This window comes from Vulpes vulpes, chromosome 5 (assembly GCF_048418805.1).
Source record: "Vulpes vulpes isolate BD-2025 chromosome 5, VulVul3, whole genome shotgun sequence".
In the NCBI taxonomy this organism is placed as follows: domain Eukaryota; kingdom Metazoa; phylum Chordata; class Mammalia; order Carnivora; family Canidae; genus Vulpes; species Vulpes vulpes.
The window spans coordinates 108,933,346-108,954,353 of record NC_132784.1 but is presented as its reverse complement, the minus strand read 5'-3'; the positions used below and the strand labels follow the sequence as shown (position 1 = coordinate 108,954,353).

General features: G+C 46.9%; 1 protein-coding gene across 2 annotated transcripts; it reads right to left on the bottom strand.

Moving 5' to 3' along the window:
- Positions 1-382: 382 nt before the first annotated feature.
- ALDH9A1 (aldehyde dehydrogenase 9 family member A1) lies at positions 383-21,008 on the bottom strand. Of its 2 annotated transcripts, none has more exons than XM_072759588.1 (11): positions 20,771-21,008; positions 18,411-18,556; positions 15,094-15,223; positions 14,714-14,848; positions 13,249-13,445; positions 11,911-12,051; positions 9,779-9,967; positions 9,470-9,557; positions 8,053-8,194; positions 4,258-4,370; positions 383-1,093 (listed from the first exon to the last, which is right to left on the bottom strand). In XM_072759588.1, the coding sequence occupies exons 1-11, from the start codon at positions 20,949-20,951 to the stop codon at positions 999-1,001; spliced, it is 1,557 nt and encodes a 518-aa protein (XP_072615689.1). In that variant the 5' UTR covers positions 20,952-21,008; the 3' UTR covers positions 383-998. The 2 variants fall into 2 exon arrangements, with proteins under 2 accessions (XP_072615689.1, XP_072615690.1); XM_072759589.1 differs by lacking the exon at positions 20,771-21,008 and adding an exon at positions 19,336-20,166 and having other exon boundaries at positions 18,411-19,134.

Sequence of the window (21,008 nt, the reverse complement as noted above, 5' to 3'; positions counted from 1 at the left end):
TGAGCCGACTGTTAAAATAAACGTCCCCTTGTACGTGCCTACCTATTCTGTTACTCTACTCTGTGCTCCTGTGTCTCTGGCCAACCCTGACCAATGCAGCTCCCAGACATAAATGGTCTCCCTAAAAGGCAGAGAAAGGGGCAGGGTGAGGACCCCTGCAACAGGCTGGGAAGTCACCGTGGCTCTGCAAGCACAGGCTGAAGGTCGGGAAGGACATGGAGCCTAGAGGGTTCCACGGGCCTTAAACATTCGCTACAGCACCCGAAGCCCATCCTTGTGTACTCAGTGCAAAGGACCGATCTGCTGTGCTACACGTCTAACTTCAGCCTTACCCTGTCAACATTCGGACCCTGGAGATGTGCTTAGCTTTAAAACATGAGGCTGCAAGATTAACAGGGCGATTTATTTCATTTCAGTGTGCCGTGGCAGCATACAGCTTGGTGGTGTATTTAAAAAGAGAGCAGGCTGTCGTTCAAGGGCTGGAGGCCGGTCTCCTCCACTGGCGCCAAGTGGAAACCAGGTGCTTACTCTGGCAGGGTAAGCCTCACACAGAGCGTGACCCTGTCATCTCGCTCCCGACTGTCAGCTTTCTCAATGAAATGACAAGGGGCCAGGGCTTAAACACGTCAATGAGCAGAAAAGCGTCTCGGCTTCTTCCACCAGGAGCTGAACCACGAGCCAGTTCGCTGAAGCCGGCGGCTGAGCACTGCCAGTGGGTCAGATCTGTGGGACCAGCAAAACCCTGGTCCCCCTCCCTGTTCTCCAGAAGTGTGTTAAAGATTTCACAGAAAATTTGCTCTGGGGACAATCGCAGCTTTCCTGATTAGTATCTAAAAGGCACTTAAGCACATTCTTGGTTAGGAAGGGGACCGAACCATGAAGAACACTGAGGCCACTCTCTTATCCCGAAAGACACAATTCTGGGTTTGGAACAGACGGCAGCTGTACGGCCTCTATCGAGATCCAGTCCTCGCTGCACGCCCGGCCACGCCGCATTTTCAAAAAACAGACTCCACATCACCCATCTCCACGCACACGGTCTTCAGCTGGGAGTAATACTCGATTGCCACGCGGCCATTCTCTCTGCCGAACCCTGAAAGGAAGAGCAGGGTGAGGACGAGCCACCACTGCGGTGGTCTGAAGTCACGGTGACCTTCAAGGACACAGGCCCGGCCTACCCCACTGGCAGGGAGCACACAGAACCGACAAGTTTGGGACAAAGTCCTCAACTGCACATGTCAGCTGTGGAGCTAGGCACACGGAAAAGTGACCCACTGGCCTTTGGGGATGAGGACGGGGAAAATAGCCATGTTTCTGCAACAGGAACCTTAACTTAGGTACCTGCTGTTCTGGGCTGAGATCTGAAGACGTTCAGGCTTTTTTATCAAGTGTGAAAGCAGCCTCTACAACCATCAACGGACGCCTTTGAAAGCTGGTGCTAACTCGGGGAGCCGGGGTGACTCAGTCAGTTGGTTAAGTGTCTGACTCTTGATTTCAGCTCAGGTCGTGATCTCAGGGTTGTGAGATCGAGCCCCACCTCAGGCTCCACGCTAGGCATGCAACCTGCTTAAGATTCTCCCTCTGCCCCTCACCTTCCCCCTCCAACTGCACTCTCTCAAGAAGGAAGGGAGGGAGGAAGGGAAGGAGGAAAGAATAGATAACCTCTATTGCTTTAAAGCTAAACTTACAGACTGACTTTGAGATTATGAAACTTAATAGAGATACAAAGATCTGATTGCACAGGGTCCAAATGGGGAAGGACACCTTAGCAACAGAATGTGGAAAATGCAGAGAATCTGCTTGGGATTGTCTCTCTCCTGCTCCCTCTTCCCCTGCCCCTACTTGTACCCCCACTCTCTCCCTCCCTCTCAAAAAAAAAAAAAAAAAAAAAAGTTGGTGTTCACTTAAAACTTAACTCTAACTTAATAGATTTTTAAACCTTTTCTTACACTAATCTGTTTTTAATATTTTAAAATATTTTTAATATTTTTAAATATTTTAATATTTTACTTAAAATTTTTTATTATGTATTTTATTTACATATTCATGAGAGAGACAGAGAGAGACACAGACACAGGCAGCAGGCTCCAAGCAGGGAGCCCGACCTGGGACTTGATCCCAGGTCTCCAGGATCACGCCCTGGGCCAAAGGTGGCACCAAACCGCTGGGCCACCCTGGGCTGCCCACACCAAATCCGTTAAGAGTAGCTTGCTGTTTACACACTGCCAACTCACAAGGGCAGCTCAGGTTACTCAAAGTCTAAGGGATGCCCAGATAGAAGGTCACAGGTTCCAAGGATAGCATTCCGCACCTGCCTGGCTTTTCCTGTTACTCTGTCTCAGGCTCAGGTAGGGTCTGCCTCCAAAAGGCAAGGCCTGGTCCCCACAAATACATGTCTCTAGACGACACTATTCGAAAGGTGGTTTATACACCGGCCCTGGCAAGGCCTCACTCTATCCCTTGTTCCCTTCCACAGGCTCTGAGCACACAGCTAGTGGGGCGGGTTGGGCCAGGTGCTGCTCCGTAGACCTGGCCACATGTTGGTCTCACTCTCATCACAGGTAGGCAAGCCTGAGTGCACAGATCCAAACATTCTGATCTGAGGACGGGAAAGCTGGCCCAGGAGGCCCCTTTGAGGCCTACGCTGCAGGCTCCAAACAAACTTTCCTCCACACCAGGAGTTACATATTTAATAAAGCAGCATCCTAGTTCCGCTCTGCATTTTGTGCCTATGTGTCCAGCTCCTCTGGGCCCCAGGCAGGGACGAAGGTGATCAGGGGAGCAGGATCAGGGAAGGCCAGGGTAATAACAAAGCAAGTATTAAATAAAACTCTCAAATTAACACCCATCATCTCATCAGCTCTCTTCGGGGTTTGTAGGTCTGCCAACACTGTGATGGGCACAACTATGGGCCAAGAGGCCAGGGCCCAGGCTCTTAGCATGGGGCCCCTACAGAGTTGGAACAATTTTCAGAGAAAGGTATAGGAGATTAGAGAATATTTACGGGCAACAATCTCCAAAGAGAGAACCTCGAAGGGCTCTATCCCAGCTGCCTCGAGGTTCCTCATACGCTGGACTTCCACCTGCACCAGGTTACAGTAATGTCTGCACAAATGACTGAGTCAATGTAAGCAACGGGCAGCAGCCTAAGGACAACATTCCTGGGTGGCATCCACCATAACCAGAATGACCATTGTTAAAAAAAAAAAAAAATGAGTAGGGACACATGGGTGGCCCAGTGGTTGAGCATCTGCCTTTGGCTCAGGTCATGATCCCAGGGTCCTGGGATCGAGTCCCATATTGGGGGAGTCCCCTGCATCGAGCCTGCTTCTCCTCCCTCTGCCTGTGTCTCTGCCTCTCTCTGTGTGTTTCTCACGAATATACAAAGAAAATCTTAAAAAAAAAAAAAACAATAAAACAGATGACTATATGCTTTCTGAGATGTGTGAGCCACTTTACGTCTAAAGGCTCCACAGTGAGGGGATCCCTGGGTGGCGCAGCAGTTTGGCGCCTGCCTTTGGCCCAGGGCATGATCCTGGAGACCCGGGATCGAATCCCACGTTGGGCTCCCGGGGCATGGAGCCTACTTCTCCCTCTGCCTGTGTCTCTGCCTCTCTCTCTCTCTGTGTGACTATCATAAATAAATAAAAATTTAAAAAGTAAAAAGATAAAAAAAAAATAAAGGCTCCACAGTGGACGACAAATATCCCTAGTATGGAATCTCTGGGGTGGCTTTATGCCTGTAGCAATCACACAATGTGAGGGGAAAAAGTAATTCTACCCACAAGGTAGACCTTTCTGAGATGTCTACCAGCAGTTCATAAGCCAGGCTTATACATGTCAGAACCTTCTGGACAGGGATCCCTGGGTGGCTCAGCGGTTTAGCGCCTGCCTTTGGCCCAGGGTGTGATCCCGGAGTCCAGGGATCAAGTCCCACATCGGGCTCCCTGCATGAAGCCTGTTTCTCCCTCTGCTTGTGTCTCTGTCTCTGTCTCTCATGAATAAATAAATAAAATCTTTAAAAAAAAAAAAAAAAAGGAACCTTCTGGACAGCTTTTGGGGGAAAAGAGAAAAAAGAAGATGCTTGGTTTCCATTCCCTGAAACAGCTGCAGGGAGTCTGGGGAAGACCGGGCATCAGTCTACTCTCTCAGGTGATTCTGACACTCGGACAAGTTTGGGAACCTGGTCTCGAAGGTCTGAAGTACGGCCAACAGCCCTAGAGACCAGGTTTGCTCTCATGGTCTCCAGCTCCTCACCTGACTTCTTATATCCACCGAAGGGCAGCTCCACTGGGCTGACGTTGTAGTTGTTAATGAAGCACATTCCAGCCTGCAGCTTAGCCACCACTCTGTGAGCACGCTGGATGTCCCTATGGAGGGGGAAAAACAAGAAACAACAAAAAGGAAACCAACATGCTGGTTATTCATAATTTCTTTTGCTACTACTCTAACAGGAAGTTAGGCTGCGGGTTCTAAAGGTCTCAAAATATTGCCTAATTCTTGTTTCTTTACAACGTGTTATAAAAGCTTGTGGCATCCAGGCAAAATAGATAAGGACTCGAGTTTTATGGTCTCATCTGAAAGCATCTACAAAATAAGTAGCAGCAAGGGGGCGGGGGTGTAAAACACTTCTGGTGACAAAGTTTCTTGTGTCAAACAGTGCCACAACCACTGGCCATCCACATGGCCACGGAGAATGACGGTAGAGCCCTTTCTACACCATATATAAAAATGAACTCAGGTGGGTCACAGACCTACAGAGTACAAACCATAAAACTCTTCAAAGAAAACAGGAATAAATCTTCCTGACCCTGGGTTAGAAGAAGCCTTCTCAGACAAGATACCAAAAGTGACAGACAAAAAGAACAGAATGAGACTGTGTCAAAATTGACAATTTTTGTACTACAAATAAGACTATCAAAAAAGTTAAAAAAAAGACAACTCCTAGAAATGCAAATCAAAACTACCCTGAGGGGCACCTGGGTGGCTCAGTCGGTGAAGCATCTGCCTTCACCTCACGTCAGGATCTCAGGGTCATGCTCTATAGGGAGAGTCTGCTTCTCCCTCCGTGCCCCCACCCTTCCCCTCTGCTCATGCTCTAAGAAACAAATAAATGTGGTTTTTTTTTTGTTTTTTTGTTTTTTTTAAACTACACTGAGGTACCACTTCACACACATCAGGATGGCTGAAACCACAAGGAGAGGCAGTAACCACATGATCCAGCAATTCCACTTCTAGGTATCTACCCCAGGCAGAAATGAAACATATCCACACAAAGACTCAGAGATAAGTGTTCACAGACGTGTTATTCATAATAACAAAAAAGCAGAAACCATCCAGATGTCCATCAACTGGTGAATGAACAAAATGTATGCATACAATGGAATATTATTCCACAGTAGGATAAACCACTGATACCTGGTGCGACACAAACTTTGAAAACGTTCTAAGTCAAAGAAGCCAATCAAAAAAAAAAAAAAAGAAAGAAAGAAAACATTTTTAATTAGATATATTTTATGCCTAAATTACATAGATCAGTGGGTTATAGAAACTACATTACAGGGGCACCTGGGTGGCTCAGTTCCTGAAGTGTCTGCCTTCAGCTCAGGTCATGATCCCAGGATCCTGAGCTCCCTGTTCAGGGGGAAGCCTGCTTCTCCCTCTCCCTTCCTTCCCACCCCACTGCTTTCTCAAATAAATAAAATCTTTAAAAAAAAAAAAAAAAAAAAAAGGAATCTACATTACAGTCTAGTCTCTATCGTTTGCATTTTGTTAATGTAGTATTTAATATATTTGTGACACCAAGTTTGATAACCCATGCAAATGTGTATATCATAAACATGATGTGGATTAAAATCATCTTAATGGACTACAAAAAAAAAAGATACGATGTGGGGGATCCCTGGGTGGCGCAGCGGTTTGGCGCCTGCCTTTGGCCCAGGGCGTGATCCTGGAGACCCGGGATCGAATCCCACGTCGGGCTCCCGGTGCATGGAGCCTGCTTCTCCCTCTGCCTGTGTCTCTGCCTCTCTCGCGCTCTCTCTGTGTGACTATCATAAATAAATAAAACTTTAAAAAAAAAAAAAAAAAAAAGATACGATGTCATCAAATATACTGAGAAGCAGAAAATTCAATTGGGTTGACTTACGTCCATCAGTCCAAATACTTTGATAGTTAACAATTATTTGGGTAGTTGAAGTGATGTATAAATGGTTGAGTTAAATTGGTTTATGTTAGCAAAATAGATCCCTCATGAGAATTTTGATGTAATCTCTGTTACATATAACATAAAAATCTGTGGACATGAGGGGCACCTGGGTGGCTCAGTGGCTGAACATCAACCATTGACTCAGGTCGTGATCCTGGGGTCCTGCCTATGTCTCTCATGAGTAAATAAATAAAATCTTTAAAAAAAGAAGTGTGGACATGAGCATTAAATACAATATACATGCTATAATATATATATGAGGCACTATAAAAATGTGTTTATTACAGTAATAAAAATTAAACCCCCCCCCACAAAAGCCAATCACAAAAAAATCATATACTCTATGATTCCATTTATACAAAATATCCAGAATAAGCAGATCTGTAGAGAAAGCAAGTAAGGCTAGTGGTTGCCAGGGCCTGGGGGAAGGGGAAAATGAGGACTAAGGGCTCCTGTTTGTGGGATGATGAAAATGTTCTAAAATTAGATTATATGGTGATGGTTGCACAACTCTGTAAATAAGTACACTAAAGGACACTGAACCGTACGCTTTAAGTGGGTAGATTGTACGGTATGTGAATTACCCGAAAGCTATTAGAAAAGTAGCAGCATTTAGGGTCAACCTTTGGGATTGCCTTTATCTGTACTGTGGGGTCAAAGCAAGAGCAAGAGTTAACCCGTTCAAATCCTCCCATCAAAACGGCAGCTCCTAGGAGAGGATTATGGTGACACACAGGCGAAACTACCCTGTGTGTCACCATAACAGTAGATACCATCGTCCAAACCCATGGAACCTACAACACCAAGGTAAACCTGATGTCACTGTGGTCTTTGGGCAATTACAATATGTCTAAGTAGGTTCATCAACTGCAACCAATGACCCCTGGGTGGGAGACGTGGATGATAAGGGGGCAGGATGGGGGGAAGGTGTACGGGAAATTTCTGTGCCTTGCTTTCCATTTGCAGTGAACCTAAAATTATGCTAAGAAATAAAATCTACTAAGAAACAAGCAAACAAAAAAGCAGCAGCTCCTTAACCTTTTCTTTCTTCAGGGCTCAAAGAGAAGCTATTTCATTCATCAGGCCCTCCAGTGGAGACCTGGGTCTTCCTTCCCAGGTGCCTCACCACAAAACTACAAAAAAAAAATTGAACCTTGTATATACCACCAAAGAAACTGCATAATTCCGAGTGTAAGCAGTCTAGAGAACTGCCTACTGCTGCCAAAGACTAATCAAAGTCTGTATATGCTCAAGCAATCTGCAATCACATTCAAGGAAATTTTGCTCCCAAATCATTTTTACTTTTAGTATATTGGTTAAAATTTATGCACAAAGATATTAATCCCAATTTTAGTTACAAGAGTCACAACTGGAAACAATATTCTATACATATGCAACAATCAAAAAGAGGCCTACGTATTTTACAATGCATTCCAATTAGGAACTATTCTAAAGCCGTGAAAAATCATGTTTTTGAAGAGCACTTCCCAGTGTTTATATGCTTATAGGTTCTAAATTCCTGGACGTGTAGGTTTTCAAGAGACACTCAACCTGATGCTCTACTCAGAGCAGAACCTTAAATATTTGTTCAATGAAGGAATGAAATAGGATAGAATTTTCATCAATATTGTTTAAAGCTCAATTTAAATTCAACGGCAGGGGACACTGGCCGTTCAGCGCAAACAACGAGATGTGACTCTGGCACCTTCTAACTTCACCTGGAGCAAGCAGAAAATGCTGATGAAAATGTCAACTCCAGAGAGGAAAAGAGATGGGCTCCCTGAGCAACTGGGCAGAGATCCCCGTATTCCCGCAAGGCTGCCTGAGTGTCCTTCCCCACATACCTGGTAAAGACGCCAGCTGCTAAACCAAAACTGGTATCATTGGCTCTTTCCAGAACCTCAGCTTCAGTGTCAAATGGTAAAATGGACATAACTGGTCCAAAGATCTCTTCTTTCACGCAGGTCATGTCGTCTCTGCAATTGGCTGCAAACAATGTAATAAAGCCAAACATCAGTGAAGGAAGACGATCATGCTTGGTGCGTGAATGTCTTCACAATAAGCGCTGAGATACAGAGCCGTAAGAACGGCTTGAGAACCCTACTCTACACGCCACTATCAATATTATGATGCACATTCCGTTCCTTCTTAAACGTACCTTTGTTTTTCAATACATCTGGGCTAATACCATGCATGCTATTGTTTAACCTGTATTTTTATTTTTATTTAAAAATGTATTTTAAGCTTTTCCTATTCACTTAATAACTACAAGCTAATCCATGGTATGGAGGCTGAGTTCACAGCTTTCAAATCTCCAGTGGATATTTTTTTCAGCAAAGGCTAAGGGTTAAAATGCATCAGATAATCAAGGGCTGAAAACGGACACCCCTGTCAACCTTGGGCAAAAATCAGCTGACCTACCTTCCAGACAAATGGAAGGAATTACACAACATAATTCAATGTGAATAGAATTTTTAAAAGCCTATTAAACTACTGGTATTGGGACATCTGCGTGGCTCAGTGGTTGAGCATCTGCCTTTGGTTTAGGTCAAGATCTTGGAATCCCAGGATCGAGTCCCACATCGGGCTCCCCATAGGGACCCTGCTTCTCCCTCTGCCCGTGTCTCTGCCCCTCTCTCTCATGAATAAATAAAATTTTAAACAAACTACTGATATTTTGGGGGGATCCTAAGATCTATTGTAAAACTGCAGAGGAAAGCATGAGAACAACATGACCTAGAGCAGTGGGCACCTCTAGGGTAAGGGCCGAGTGAAGGGGTTGAGGACAGCGGAAGGACCATACACTTGCCTGTCCCAACCAGGAGATGGTTAAGATGGAAAGGAGGTGCTAAAATCTATTACATCATTTAAAAAATACTGCCAGACTGTCTGACAGATTGGTTTTATTATACCGATGATGTACAGTTCAAAGAAAAACATTCTTCAGCAACATTCCTGAGAAACAAAATGCATTTTTTTTTTCTTAAATCAACCATGCACTTCCTTTTCTCTCTTTTTTTTTTTTTCCAGTTCCTTTTTTCCAGAACAACAGGTGCAGGCCCAGTAAGGCTCAGGTAAACACACATAGTTGTCCAAGAGGAAGTGCACACAGGGTGGCGGAGAACTTCTCCTCCTTAAATCTGAGCTGTGGGGACACAGTTGACCAACACTTGCTTTATGCCATATTCATGTTTTTTAAATATCCTTTTCAATGTGACATTTACTTCAAACCGTTTAAAAGCGAACAAGAGAAGGACATACTCAGTACACAAGGTCTCATGTAATAGCCATCCTTCAATTTGGGATCTTCAGGTACGTGTATGTCTCCACCACAGAGCACTTTAGCACCCTGCCCAAAAAAGAAAAAAGAATGCAAATTTTCTGTTAAATTCACAGCCTGATATGCATTCCTGACACGTGAGGCGTGTCCTGAACGGACGCCCAGTCACTCCCCGGTGGGTACAGAGCAGAACACAGCCGAGGACATGGTAAGCCCAGCAGGTATGGGTGCAGGAAACGTGCAGTAATTCCCCTCTTCTTCACCCCATCCCATCGCCACTGGTTTCTCACCTGCTCCTTTGCCAGCTTAACAAACCCAAGGACTCGCTCCAGGTGTGGACGGTTGATGAGAGGGCCCATCCTGGTATCTTCCAGGAGGGGATCTCCGATTTTTATCTTTTGGGTCCGCTTCACCACTTCCCTTGTAAATTCATCAAGAATTTCCCTTTGCACGAATACTCTTGTGCCATTACAACAAACCTGAAGGACGGACACAGATGTGTATGTGTGTAAGGAAGGGGAAGAGGGAGGAATCCAACAGCCTTAATCTTAAAAGAGATAGTATAACCCACTTAAAAGGTTAGTTCCAGCTCTAAAAACTATCCCCATCCTGAATGGGATCACATATGGAATTGTGGACATAACAGCACATCAGCCAAGAAACTGCCTGCCCTTCCAGATCAAAGTTAGGGCTTTTTGTTTACTTTCCTAAAGGCCATTCACAGATCCACGTGAGCCATGCGACCTCTCCTATTGCCTCCCACTGGAGGCTCAGTGGGGCCCTGTCTTTTAAGAATAGGACGGGATAGGACAGTAAAAATAGATTAACAATGAAGGGCTTAAGGGATGCATGAGTGGCTCAGTGGTTGAGTGTCTGCCTTCAGCTCAGGTCATGATCCCAGGGTCCCAGGATCGAGTACCACATCGGGCTCACCGCAGGGAGCCTGCTTCTCCCTCTGCCTGTGTCTCTGCCTCTCTCTCTGGGTCTCTCATGAATAAACAAAATCTTAAAAAAACAAAACAAAACTTGAGCCTAATAAGGGCTTGAGCCTAATAAAAACCTGAAATATTTCAAAGAGAACGTCTGTCTCTAAAACCACAAATCAATCATGACCAGTTAGATCCTTCCGTAGAATGCGAGCACAAATACTATTCCAATGCTATCAGAACCATGGATACAAAGCCCGCAAACGGAGCCAACTACTCATGCTCACAGAATAGTGAGATCTATCAAAAGGTCCCAGGAGCTGCGGTGAGCCGAATCTGCAATTATCTGAGCATCAAAATTAATGATAGTAAATGGACTATAATCTGTAAATGAAGTAAGAACCCATGGTCTGTAATAACACAAATCGATGAGTGAAAAAAAGAAGCACGAGAGAAGGGAAGGTGCCTTCCTGTAGTGGGGAGTGAACTAATTAATACATGTAGAAGAAGAACGGAATTGGGAAGTCACCATTTGGGAAGCACCGTAATAGACAGGTTTCCAGCAAAAATCCTCAGAGGGTGTTAAGACTAGTTGCGGAGAGCATGAGGTGCGGAGTCCTCTGGCACGTTCTCTCATGTGACATGTCTCACCCACGGAGGAGACCCACCCGCAGCACAGTCAACCCCACCTCTGGGAAGGACACAACTTTACTTTTGTGGTGTTTTTGCCCCAAATGCATAACCCAATTCTTATCAAAAGGAAACACCAGGGGTGCCTGGGTGCCTCAGGGTCCCGGGATCGAGCCCTGCATTGGGCTCCCTGCTCAGCAGGGAATCTGCCTCTTTCTCCCAAATAAATAAAATCTTAAAAAAAAAAAAAGGAGGGAAACATCGACAGACCCCAAACGAGGGACATTCTACAAAATAAATAGCTTGTGTTCTTCAAAAATGTCAAGGTCCTGAAAGATACGAATAACTGAAGAGCTGACTGCTCCAGGCTGTGGAGATACGACAGCTAAAGCCAACACACCTTCCGGGATTCGATCTTGGGCCAGAAAAAAAGAAACTGTGTGGGCTTTTGTTTTGTTTTTGCTGAAAGGACTAATGTCAAACAAATGACAACATGAGAAATAAGAGCTGCAGATTGAGTAACAGATCAGGTTATTGATCTCACTAAGCGCACGGTGCTTCATAAGAGAATGCACTTGTTTCCAGGAAATTCATGCAGGAATGTAGAAGTTACGGGTCTTACGTCTGCAACTTTCAAACAGTTCAGAAAAAAATAACATGCACAGGTATGTGCAGAAAGATAAACAGAATGACAGAAGAAAGCTGATAAAATGTTAGTATTTGAGAATCGTGGCTCGAGGGTACAAGGGAATTCTGTGCAACGCTTCTGTAAGTCCGAAATTATTTCAAAACGAAAAGCTTTAAAACATGCTACTAGGTGAAGGGGGGAGCTTCCTTCTAACCGTCCGCTGGGGCCAGGTGCCTACCTCGCCTTGCGTGAGGAAGTTGGCCATCATCGCCCCCTTCACCACATTCTCCAGGTCACAGTCGGAGAAGATTATCAGGGGAGACTTGCCTCCCAGTTCCAAGGTAACAGGTTTGATTCCTTTCGCGGCCATCTCCATGATCTTCCAGAACAAGAACAAACATATTCGGAAGTTTAACACGAATAAAACGGCAAGTTTCATCAAGTAGAACCTGGGCCTCCAGGCATCTCCAACTACATATGACCTGCAGCCTTGTTCCTGTCTGCAGCCTTGCCCTTCTGCTACTTATCCCTTTCCTGAACCCTGAAGAGAATCCACAGGACTGCACCTGACATTCTGAAGAGGGAATTCATTTAAAAAATACTGTTAGGGGGGATCCCTGGATGGCGCAGCGGTTTGGCGCCTGCCTTTGGCCCAGGGCGCGATCCTGGAGACCCGGGATCGAGTCCCACATCAGGCTCCCGGTGCATGGAGCCTGCTTCTCCCTCTGCCTGTGTCTCTGCCTCTCTCTCTCTCTCTGACTATCATAAATAAATTAATTAATTTAAAAAAAAATACTGTTAGGGACGCCTGGGTGGCTCAGTGGTTGAGCATCTCTGCCTTGGGCTCAGGGCGTGATCCGGGGGTCCTGGGATCAAGTCCCGCATCAAGCTCCCCTCGAGGAGCCTGATTCTCCCTCTGCCTGTGTTTCTGCCCCTCTCTGTGTCTCTCATGAGTAAATAAATAAAATCTTAAAAAAAAAAAAAAAAAAGGAATAAAAATACTGTTAATTCACGTGTCCTGGGCAGAAATTCTTCTATTATTATTATTACTGTGTTCAAGGCTGGCAATTAATACATCAGAAATAAACTGAGCAAACACCCTTCCGAGGTGGCTGCGACTGGGGGGCTAAGACACACAAAGGCTCAAGTGGCAGCGAGACCCCGCGCTCTGAGACACAGGCAGGAGGCGATGACTTCCATCCCCTTGAGGCTACCTCCACTCCACTACCTTCCCCACTTCACACTTTTTTTCAGGGCGCCTGGGTGGGGCAGTCAGTTAAGCGTCTGCCTTCGGCTCAGGTCATGATCCCAGCGTCCCCGGATCGAGCCCCAAGTTGGGCTCCCTGCTCAGCGTGGAGTCTGCTTCTCCCTCTGCCTCTGTCCCTGCTTGTGCACTCACTCTCTCTAATAAATAAAATCTTTAAAAGAAATAAAGGACACTCTAGATCTTTGCCCCGATGCCTCTGGCCCCCCTCCCGGTAGAAGCTGGGTAAGATCAGATGATCAGCCTCCGACACGTACGCTGGGGTGGCCCCACACTGCCATCTGCGGGAAGCAATACTGGTTTCATCTCTACCTTCATGCCGGTGGGCACGCTTCCGGTGAAGGAGACTTTGGCCACGTCAGGGTGCTGACACAGGAGCTGGCCGGTGGCAGCACCCCCTTGCACCACATTGAAGAGCCCGGGGGGCACACCGGCCTCCGTGTAGATCTCGGCCAGCAGCAACACCGATGCGGGCGTGAAGGGGGAGGGCTTAAAGACCATGGCGTTACCTGCACAAACCCAGGGCACAAGCACAGATGTTTTAAGACTGGTGATCCTCTGAGCGCAGGACAGGAGGACAAGCCAAGAAGAGCCTCCAGTGTTTCCCCCCATCAATGCCCAGACCAGCACTGGCGCTCAGCAGCAGACACCTTGCTCTTCCCACCTCGGCTTCTCCGCTCTCGCAGATCCAAGCCACACCTGCCCAGGCCCAACCGGAGATACCTTCCACTCGCATTTCCAGGCCCTGCTACGCACGTCACCATCTCACACGGGCTGCAGCAGTCGGCAGTACCGCGCTCACTCCCAGCTTACAGAAGTGGGAAGTGGAGACCAGAAAGCTTAACCGGATGAGAGTCTCCAAACTGGTGACTTAGCTCTACTCTGGTCACAGCTGCCGTGGTCTCACACGGGAGGGCACGTGCAAAAAAGCAGAAGGACACAAGGCAGCAACACGAGAAACGCTGCATTTTGACACCATGTCCTAATCGTGATGCTTCTTTTTAACCTTTGACTTTTTTTTCTCTAAGAATAAATCCTCTTTTCCCGATTCCTCTTTAAATAAGAGGAGGAAACTTTTTACATCAGCCAGCCAAAGTTTCTCTGATGGAAGCCTTGTTTATCATTTGTCTTAAGACACAAATGAAGGAGGAAGTTTATCTTCTGCTTCTTATGTGCAGCTGAACTCCCTCTACAGAAATTCATTCCACAGTTCTCGTGCAGAAAGGGAGAGAATGGGCAGCCCGGGTGGCTCAGTGGTTTAGCGCCGCCTTCAGCCCAGGGAGTGATCCTGGAGACACAGGATCGAGTCCCACGTCAGGCTCCCTGCATGGAGCCTGCTTTTCCCTCTGCCTGTGTCTCTGCCTCTCTCTCTCTCTCTGTGTCTCTCATGAATAAATAAATAAAATCTTTAAAAAAACAAAGTGGGGGGGTGGAGAACTTTTAGGTAACACAAATCTGAATTAATTCAAAAGTGAAAAAAGAAGACCTCCAAGACCAAAATTAACAGTCCTCCTTTCCGTAAGAAAAATAAATTAGATAAATAAAGTGGGAATAATGCAGATGCAATCCATGTGTATGACCTATGCTGTAAGGTCTCTCGGGGGGCAGGGAGTAAGGGATGCAGGTCCTATGAGGCTCTGGCGCCCCAGCACAGGCCCCTTCTGACGTGGGGTGTGAGTGTGTGAATGAGTGTGCGTGTGCACATGCACACCAACAGGTGACAGGTAGAGAACAGGGAGGGAATGGGCTCCCAGGTAGAAGATTCTTTCTTTCTTACCACACGCTAAGGCTGGAGCAGATTTCCAGCAGGCAATCTGGAAGGGGTAGTTCCATGCACCTATTCCCACGCATACGCCCAGCGGTTCTCTCCTGGTGTAACCAAAGGACCCGCCTGGGAGCTGGATATATTCGCCTAAGAGGAAAACAGAGGCGTTACGGAGAATGCAGGACGGCTCTTCCCAAGACCCTGCCAACTATGATAACCCACAATTTCAGTTAGGAAAGACAAAGTAATTCTCAGGGTCATCCATGCAGAGAGCGATAAACTGAGGATTTTAACCCAGGTGTGTGTTGGTGTCCGCATCTTCATCCTCCTCCACCAGGACCTGCTTGCCTACCTCCCCGTCAGCTCACACAGAAGGCCAGGCAAGGGCTCACCAGCCATGGATCCAGCCAAGCCTGCGTAGTATTCCAGGCATTGCCAGGAAGTGTCAATGTCCCAGCGGGCCTCGAAGATGGACTTGCCATTGTTGATGGTCTCCATGGTGGCAATTTCATCCTTCCGTTCCTTTGGGTAAAACAGAACACTAGGCTTAAGTCATGTTACCATATATCTCAATATATTCTATACTCAGACTACGTGTATAAATACGTATGTACGTGCACATACATGCTCGCATGTATGAGGTAAGAGACAGTCATCATTACGGAAATGGTATGCAACAGCCAAACACACGACTGGCAGGTAAGAGGTTATGGACACGCATGGCTTCAATTCACCCAAAGACACGCAGCATGTGAAAATCACAAGATAACTATGTTCTAATTGTCAGTACTCATCAATTCTCTTTTTAGATTCTGTCTCAGTTGTAGCTACACGACTCACAGATGCTGGAGTGCTGGAGACGGTGCAGGGATGAATGGGAAGGTTTGGGAAATGGGACTAAAGAGAAGAGTGCAACAATGCCTTTCTTTGTCCCAGAGATAAAAGAGCTGAATGAACAGAGTGAGTAAGAAATAAACATTGGCTATGGATCTAGTGTAAAATAAACAAGAGCGTGACTATCTGGACACACACACGAGGTGCACTGAACCATCGACAAGATGCGGCGTTGTCTTCTTAAATCTGGTAAGCGGTGAGGCTGACCAGAAGTAAAAAGAAGTGGCAACAAGCCCACATCCACAGTACACACCTCGGGAAGGAAGGGAGGGTGAATATAAAAATCACCAGGAAAGTCTGACAGTGAGATCTGAACACACTATATGTCTACCAAGGCCAGAGGTATCCAGAGTGTCCACTGACTCCTTCCACTGTCCTAAGTCGAAATGTATAGATCCATTCTCTGCCTTCACAAAGCTGATTTCTCAAACAGGGAGTTAGTAAGTGCTCAATAAATGAGCCCAGACCCTGAGCTCTCAGACACAGGCAGCAGATGAGGACTTCTGTCTACACGGGGCCCAACACTAACCACTCCAAGGGCCCTCCTTCCCCCCCTCCCTTCAGACCTCTGCCCAATTATCTACGGCCTCCCGCCCAGTACAAGCTAGGTAAGATCTGCAGATGCTCTGGGTAGCCCGACTCTGCCATTTGTGTGAAGACAGGTTTCCTTAGTCAGTCAGTTCTAATTAACACTGGAAATTATCCGAACCAAAACATACCGAGAAAAAAAATAGGCAAAAAAAAGAACAGAGCACCGGTTGCTATGGGATAGCTTCAAGCTGCCCAGTGTGTGACTGGAGGCCCCGGGAAGAGACAGAAGCAGGGCAGAAATTCAGTTAGAACTTCCTAATACTTAAAGCACTAAAAAAAAACCCTGTTGACCTAGACTTATAGGCTTATAATTCTTTCAAAAGACAGAGCAAAATGAAGACTTTTAGACATACAAGACCTGAAAGAGCACCGACAATCTGTTCTATAATAGATGCCAAAGAAATTTCTTCAAGAAGAAAAAGAACAGGATACCAGACAGGAATCTGGGCCTACACAAAAAGGGATGAGGAGCACCAGAAATGGTAAAAATGTGGGTAAATAAAACATATTTTTACCTTATTTTATTTACTTTTTATTTAAAGATTTATTTATTTGAGAGAGAGAGCGAGCAAGCGAGCACAAGTAGGGCTGGGGGAGGGGCGCAGAGGGAGAGGGAGAAGCAGACCCCCCACCGAGCAGGGAGCCGGACTCGGCTCGATCCCAGGACCCGGGACCATGACCTGAGCCAAAGGCAGACTCTTAGCCAGCAGAGCCACCCAGGTGCCCCAGAATTAAAAATAACTTTTAACGATAGAGGAAAATACTTAGTTGGGAAGAAATTCTCCATGAACACTGTGACATCCTGTGCGGCCCAGGGTCTCTGAGCAGAGAACCCTGGCAAGCCGAATGAGAGGCTGAGGCCTTGGAAGGCAGACACAGTGTCTCCTAAAGACAGCTGCCCGGAGAGATGTGGAGATAGGAAGCCCTCTGCTTCTCATTTCTGGAGACATCTGCGTACTTTCCAGGGTAATAAACCTGGTAACACCTTCCTCCTGAACCCTGGAGGAGATCTGCTAAGGGAGTCATCGCTCTTGCTCCAGGGGAGAGAGCAGCTCCTGTGTAAACTGAGTCCTATCACTTTAGGGTTCCCCTCTGGGGTGCAACCTCTGCCTACAACAGAATTACATGTGGCCCTCACTGAGACCCCTTGTGGGGACTGGAGCTCAAAAAACTCATGCTAAGGTACTGCTCTGGATATTTTGGTGTACATCCTTCTGAATCTTCTCATTTTCTATAATGAAGATCTCTAGTCCTTTTGCTTTTTAGACTGTAAAAAGTTCAGGGGTTCATGCAAGTCTTGATCTCAGGGACGGGAGTTCGAGTCCCACGTTGGGTATAGAGATTACTCAAAATAAACAAATGAAAAAAAATTTTTTAAGATTTGTTTATTTATTCATTCATTCATTCATGAGACACACATGGAAAGACAGAAACACAGGCAGAGGGAGAAGCAGGCTCCATGCAGGGAGTCCGACGTGGGACTCGATCCCCCAACCCAGGATCACACCCTGAGCTGAAAGGCAGACGCCCAGCTGTCAAGCCATCCGGGTGTCCCATAAAAATTTTTTAAAAAAGACTTGTCCGGTTTAAAATTATATATTTACTTAGAGAGAGAGAGCGAGTACATGTTTGGGGGGGGGGGGGGGGGACGGGGGACGGGCACAGTGAGAGGGAGAGAGAGACTCTCAAGCAGATGCCCTGCGGAGCCTGACACACTCAATCCCAAGACCCCGAGACCACAACCTGAGCCAAAATCAAGAGTCAGTTGCTTAATTGATCGAGCAACCCAGGAGGCCCTTAACTTTGTTTTGTAAGAAGGGAACATCTATAAATGTACAAAATCTTCCTAGGCAGTTGAGGTAGAAAATGTACCTGAAAAAAGAACGGTAAACTTAAGAGTCATCAGAGCAAAAGTAAAGGACACAAATACACAGAGTTAAAAAGGAAAGGAGACAAGTTGCGAAGGATACGTAAGCACAAAGATGGAGAAAACCAACTGCCAAGGGAGATGTCACAGACAGCCAAGCTCCAGAAGGCCATTACTCACAGAAAGCATGTCCTATATACCCAGGTGATCACATGAAAATGTTTTTCAATTTTGTAAAAAAAAAAAAAAGTATAACCTAACGGAGCATTAAAGTCTAACTGCAAATCATCATGAGGAACCCTCAGAGCAATGCAAGGGGATATTTCTGAAAGAGGAAGAAGAGGAAGTAACACATACCCTTATTATCCTGGCAGCCTCCAGAAGAATTCGACAACGCTCCATGCCAGATTTCTGACTCCATATTTTAAAGGCAGCCTTGGCATCCTGGACAGCCAAATTTACTTCCTTTTCCCCCGAGCAAGTGAAAGTAGCTATCACTCGGCCTGTAAGAAGAAACACAGGGTTATCTCCAACTGTTGCCTCATCTTTCAAGAAAGTACTGCGTATCTAAATTACCTTTTAGTGACATCTTGTTTTTAACTATGGTCTGATTTAATGATCGCTCCTATGCCAGCAGTTCTGACCTCTATTTCAAGGTGACTGAACCCTTTAAGAATCTAATAAAAGTTGCAGACTTCTCTCTAGGAAAACGTACTTCACCAGATCCCAGAATTACAGAGATTGTGTCCTTTGCCCTAAGCACAGTAGTAACCTCAGATTAAGAAACTCTCTCTCCTCTATTTTATAAGTGGGTTTTGCAACTCTGCTTAACAGTGTTTGAGAATCTCAAAGGTCTTGTGAAATCCAAGTTGAAAGTACTCAGTCTCGTGGGTTATGAACTTTGGATTTTTTTTTAAAGATTTATTTATTTATTTATTTATTTATTTATTTATTTATTTATTCATGATAGACATAGAGAGAAAGAGAGAGAGAGAGAGGCAGAGACACAGGCAGAGGGAGAAGCAGGCTCCATGCAGGGAGCCCGACGTGGGACTTGATCCTGGGACTCCAGGATCGCGCCCTGGACAGAAGGCAGGCGCCAAACTGCTGAGCCACCCAGGGATCCCCGAACTCGGGATTTTTTTAATTTTTTTTTTTTTAATTTATTTATGATAGTCATACAGAGAGAGAGAGAGAGGCAGAGACACAGGCAGAGGGAGAAGCAGGCTCCATGCACCAGGAGCATGATGTGGGATTCGATCCCGGGTCTCCAGGATCGCGCCCTGGGCCAAAGGCAGGCGCCAAACCGCTGCGCCACCCAGGGATCCCTCGAACTCGGGATTTTAAATCACTGGTCCATGTTCTATATAAGTCATATCATACTAGTGATACTTCATGAATATGGTTAATAAACAGCAGTATCAGGAAAACATATCCCTAAAACACAAGAAAAATTTCTCAAGTATGAAAAAGCCCAGGTTCTCCTGTTCTTACTCCAACCTCTTTCCCTATCCTGCTGCAAAATATGAGCCCACATCCCAAGGGCCGTGATGGACTCTACCAACAAGAGTTCCATATGTACATCAATCCGCAGTTCCTTTTCCCTTCCACAAGAACTCCAGAGACTCTGTTTTTTCCAGAAAGATTTCACAAGCCTGCAGTTTCTGCTGCAAATTCGAATAGCCAGTTGTTAAAGGCTAAGGATTGCACACACTGAAGGTAATTAAAATAAAGAACTTTTCTTTTTCTCCTATGATTACAGGGATGGGGCGGAGAGGCTGTTTCCACCAGGAAATCTGCTGATCCCTGTAGCCCCTTCCTGCTCTGACAAGGTTACTGCTGCTCTGTGATGTGGCATGACTGATCAATCGTAAATTCTGCAGTCCTTTGCAATCCAGTTTTGTCCCTCTGGCTACCCGCCTTTCTGGTTTACACAAAACATTTACATATTTCTCCCCACAAATATTCTATAAAGCTCAGCAAAGCAAACATAAACCCACACCCAAAACTTTTTCCCTTTTAGCTGCGACATCTTTGGAATTCTCAGAGCAGATCCAGGGCCCAGCACTTGGCAGCGTGAAGCACTGGACAAAAAAAAAAAAAAAAAAAAAAAGCTGGCCTTTTTTTCCCCTTTCCGAATTCTGATTCGTGCACAGAAATCTTCCAAGGCTAGGAGGTGGCAACAAAGTCCACGGTCCTTGGGGCCATCTGCGCACGCATCTCCGTTCTCCCCACTAATGTTTTCACCTGCCCGTCCTTCTGTGGAAATCCTAGCCGTCGCCTGTGCACGTCGTCGAAAACATTATTGCTGTTGTAACTTTAAAAATCAACAAGGGCACAACCTCGGGCATCATGGCTTTGTAGACTCCGTTCAGGCCCTCGTCGCATGACCCACGACTCCCCGCCGCCCCATGCAGCTCCCCAGCTTCACCGGTTTGCTAGACTCGGCTCCTGCCCCGGGGCCTTGACTGCCTGCGCTCGCAACCTACCCTCCGCACCGTCCTCACCTGAGCCGGCTGCCAGGTGCGCTCAACAGAGGTGCAGGGCAGTGCAAGACCCCCCTGCCCAGGCCCGGCCGCCCGCCTGCCCGCCCAGGACCCCCGCCCCCACCCCGTCCCCCTGCCCCGCCGCGGGCCCCGCCGCCCCCCCGCCCCCCGCCCCCTGCAGCCCCGTCCCGCCGCCCCCCCGCCGCCCAGGCCCTCCCCGGGTCCGGTCACCGGTGGCCGGCTCGAACGCCTTCTCGGTGCCGGAGGAGTCCGCGGGATCCACGCGGGCCCCGCCGCGGTAATTGAGCGGCTGCGAGACCACGAAAGTGCCGGTGCTCATGGCTGCGAGCGAAGCAGGCCAGAGGCTGCGCGGAAGCCGAGCGAGCGCCGCCAGGCCGTAGCCGAGAAGCATGGGGGCGGCGCGGCGGGGCGCGGGGCCGGGGCCGGGCCGGGGCGGGGCGGGGCGCGA

Bases quoted from the DNA above. Each gene is read 5' to 3' on its own strand.
- ALDH9A1 (XM_072759588.1), bottom strand. From the start codon at position 20,951: ATGCTTCTCGGCTACGGCCTGGCGGCGCTCGCTCGGCTTCCGCGCAGC. The intron at 12,052-13,248 runs GTAGAGATGAAA...TTGTTCTGGAAG, and splicing joins GCGTGCCCACCGGCATGAAG to ATCATGGAGATGGCCGCGAA. The intron at 4,371-8,052 runs GTATGTGGGGAA...CCCCCTCCATAG, and splicing joins GCAGCTGGCGTCTTTACCAG to GGACATCCAGCGTGCTCACA.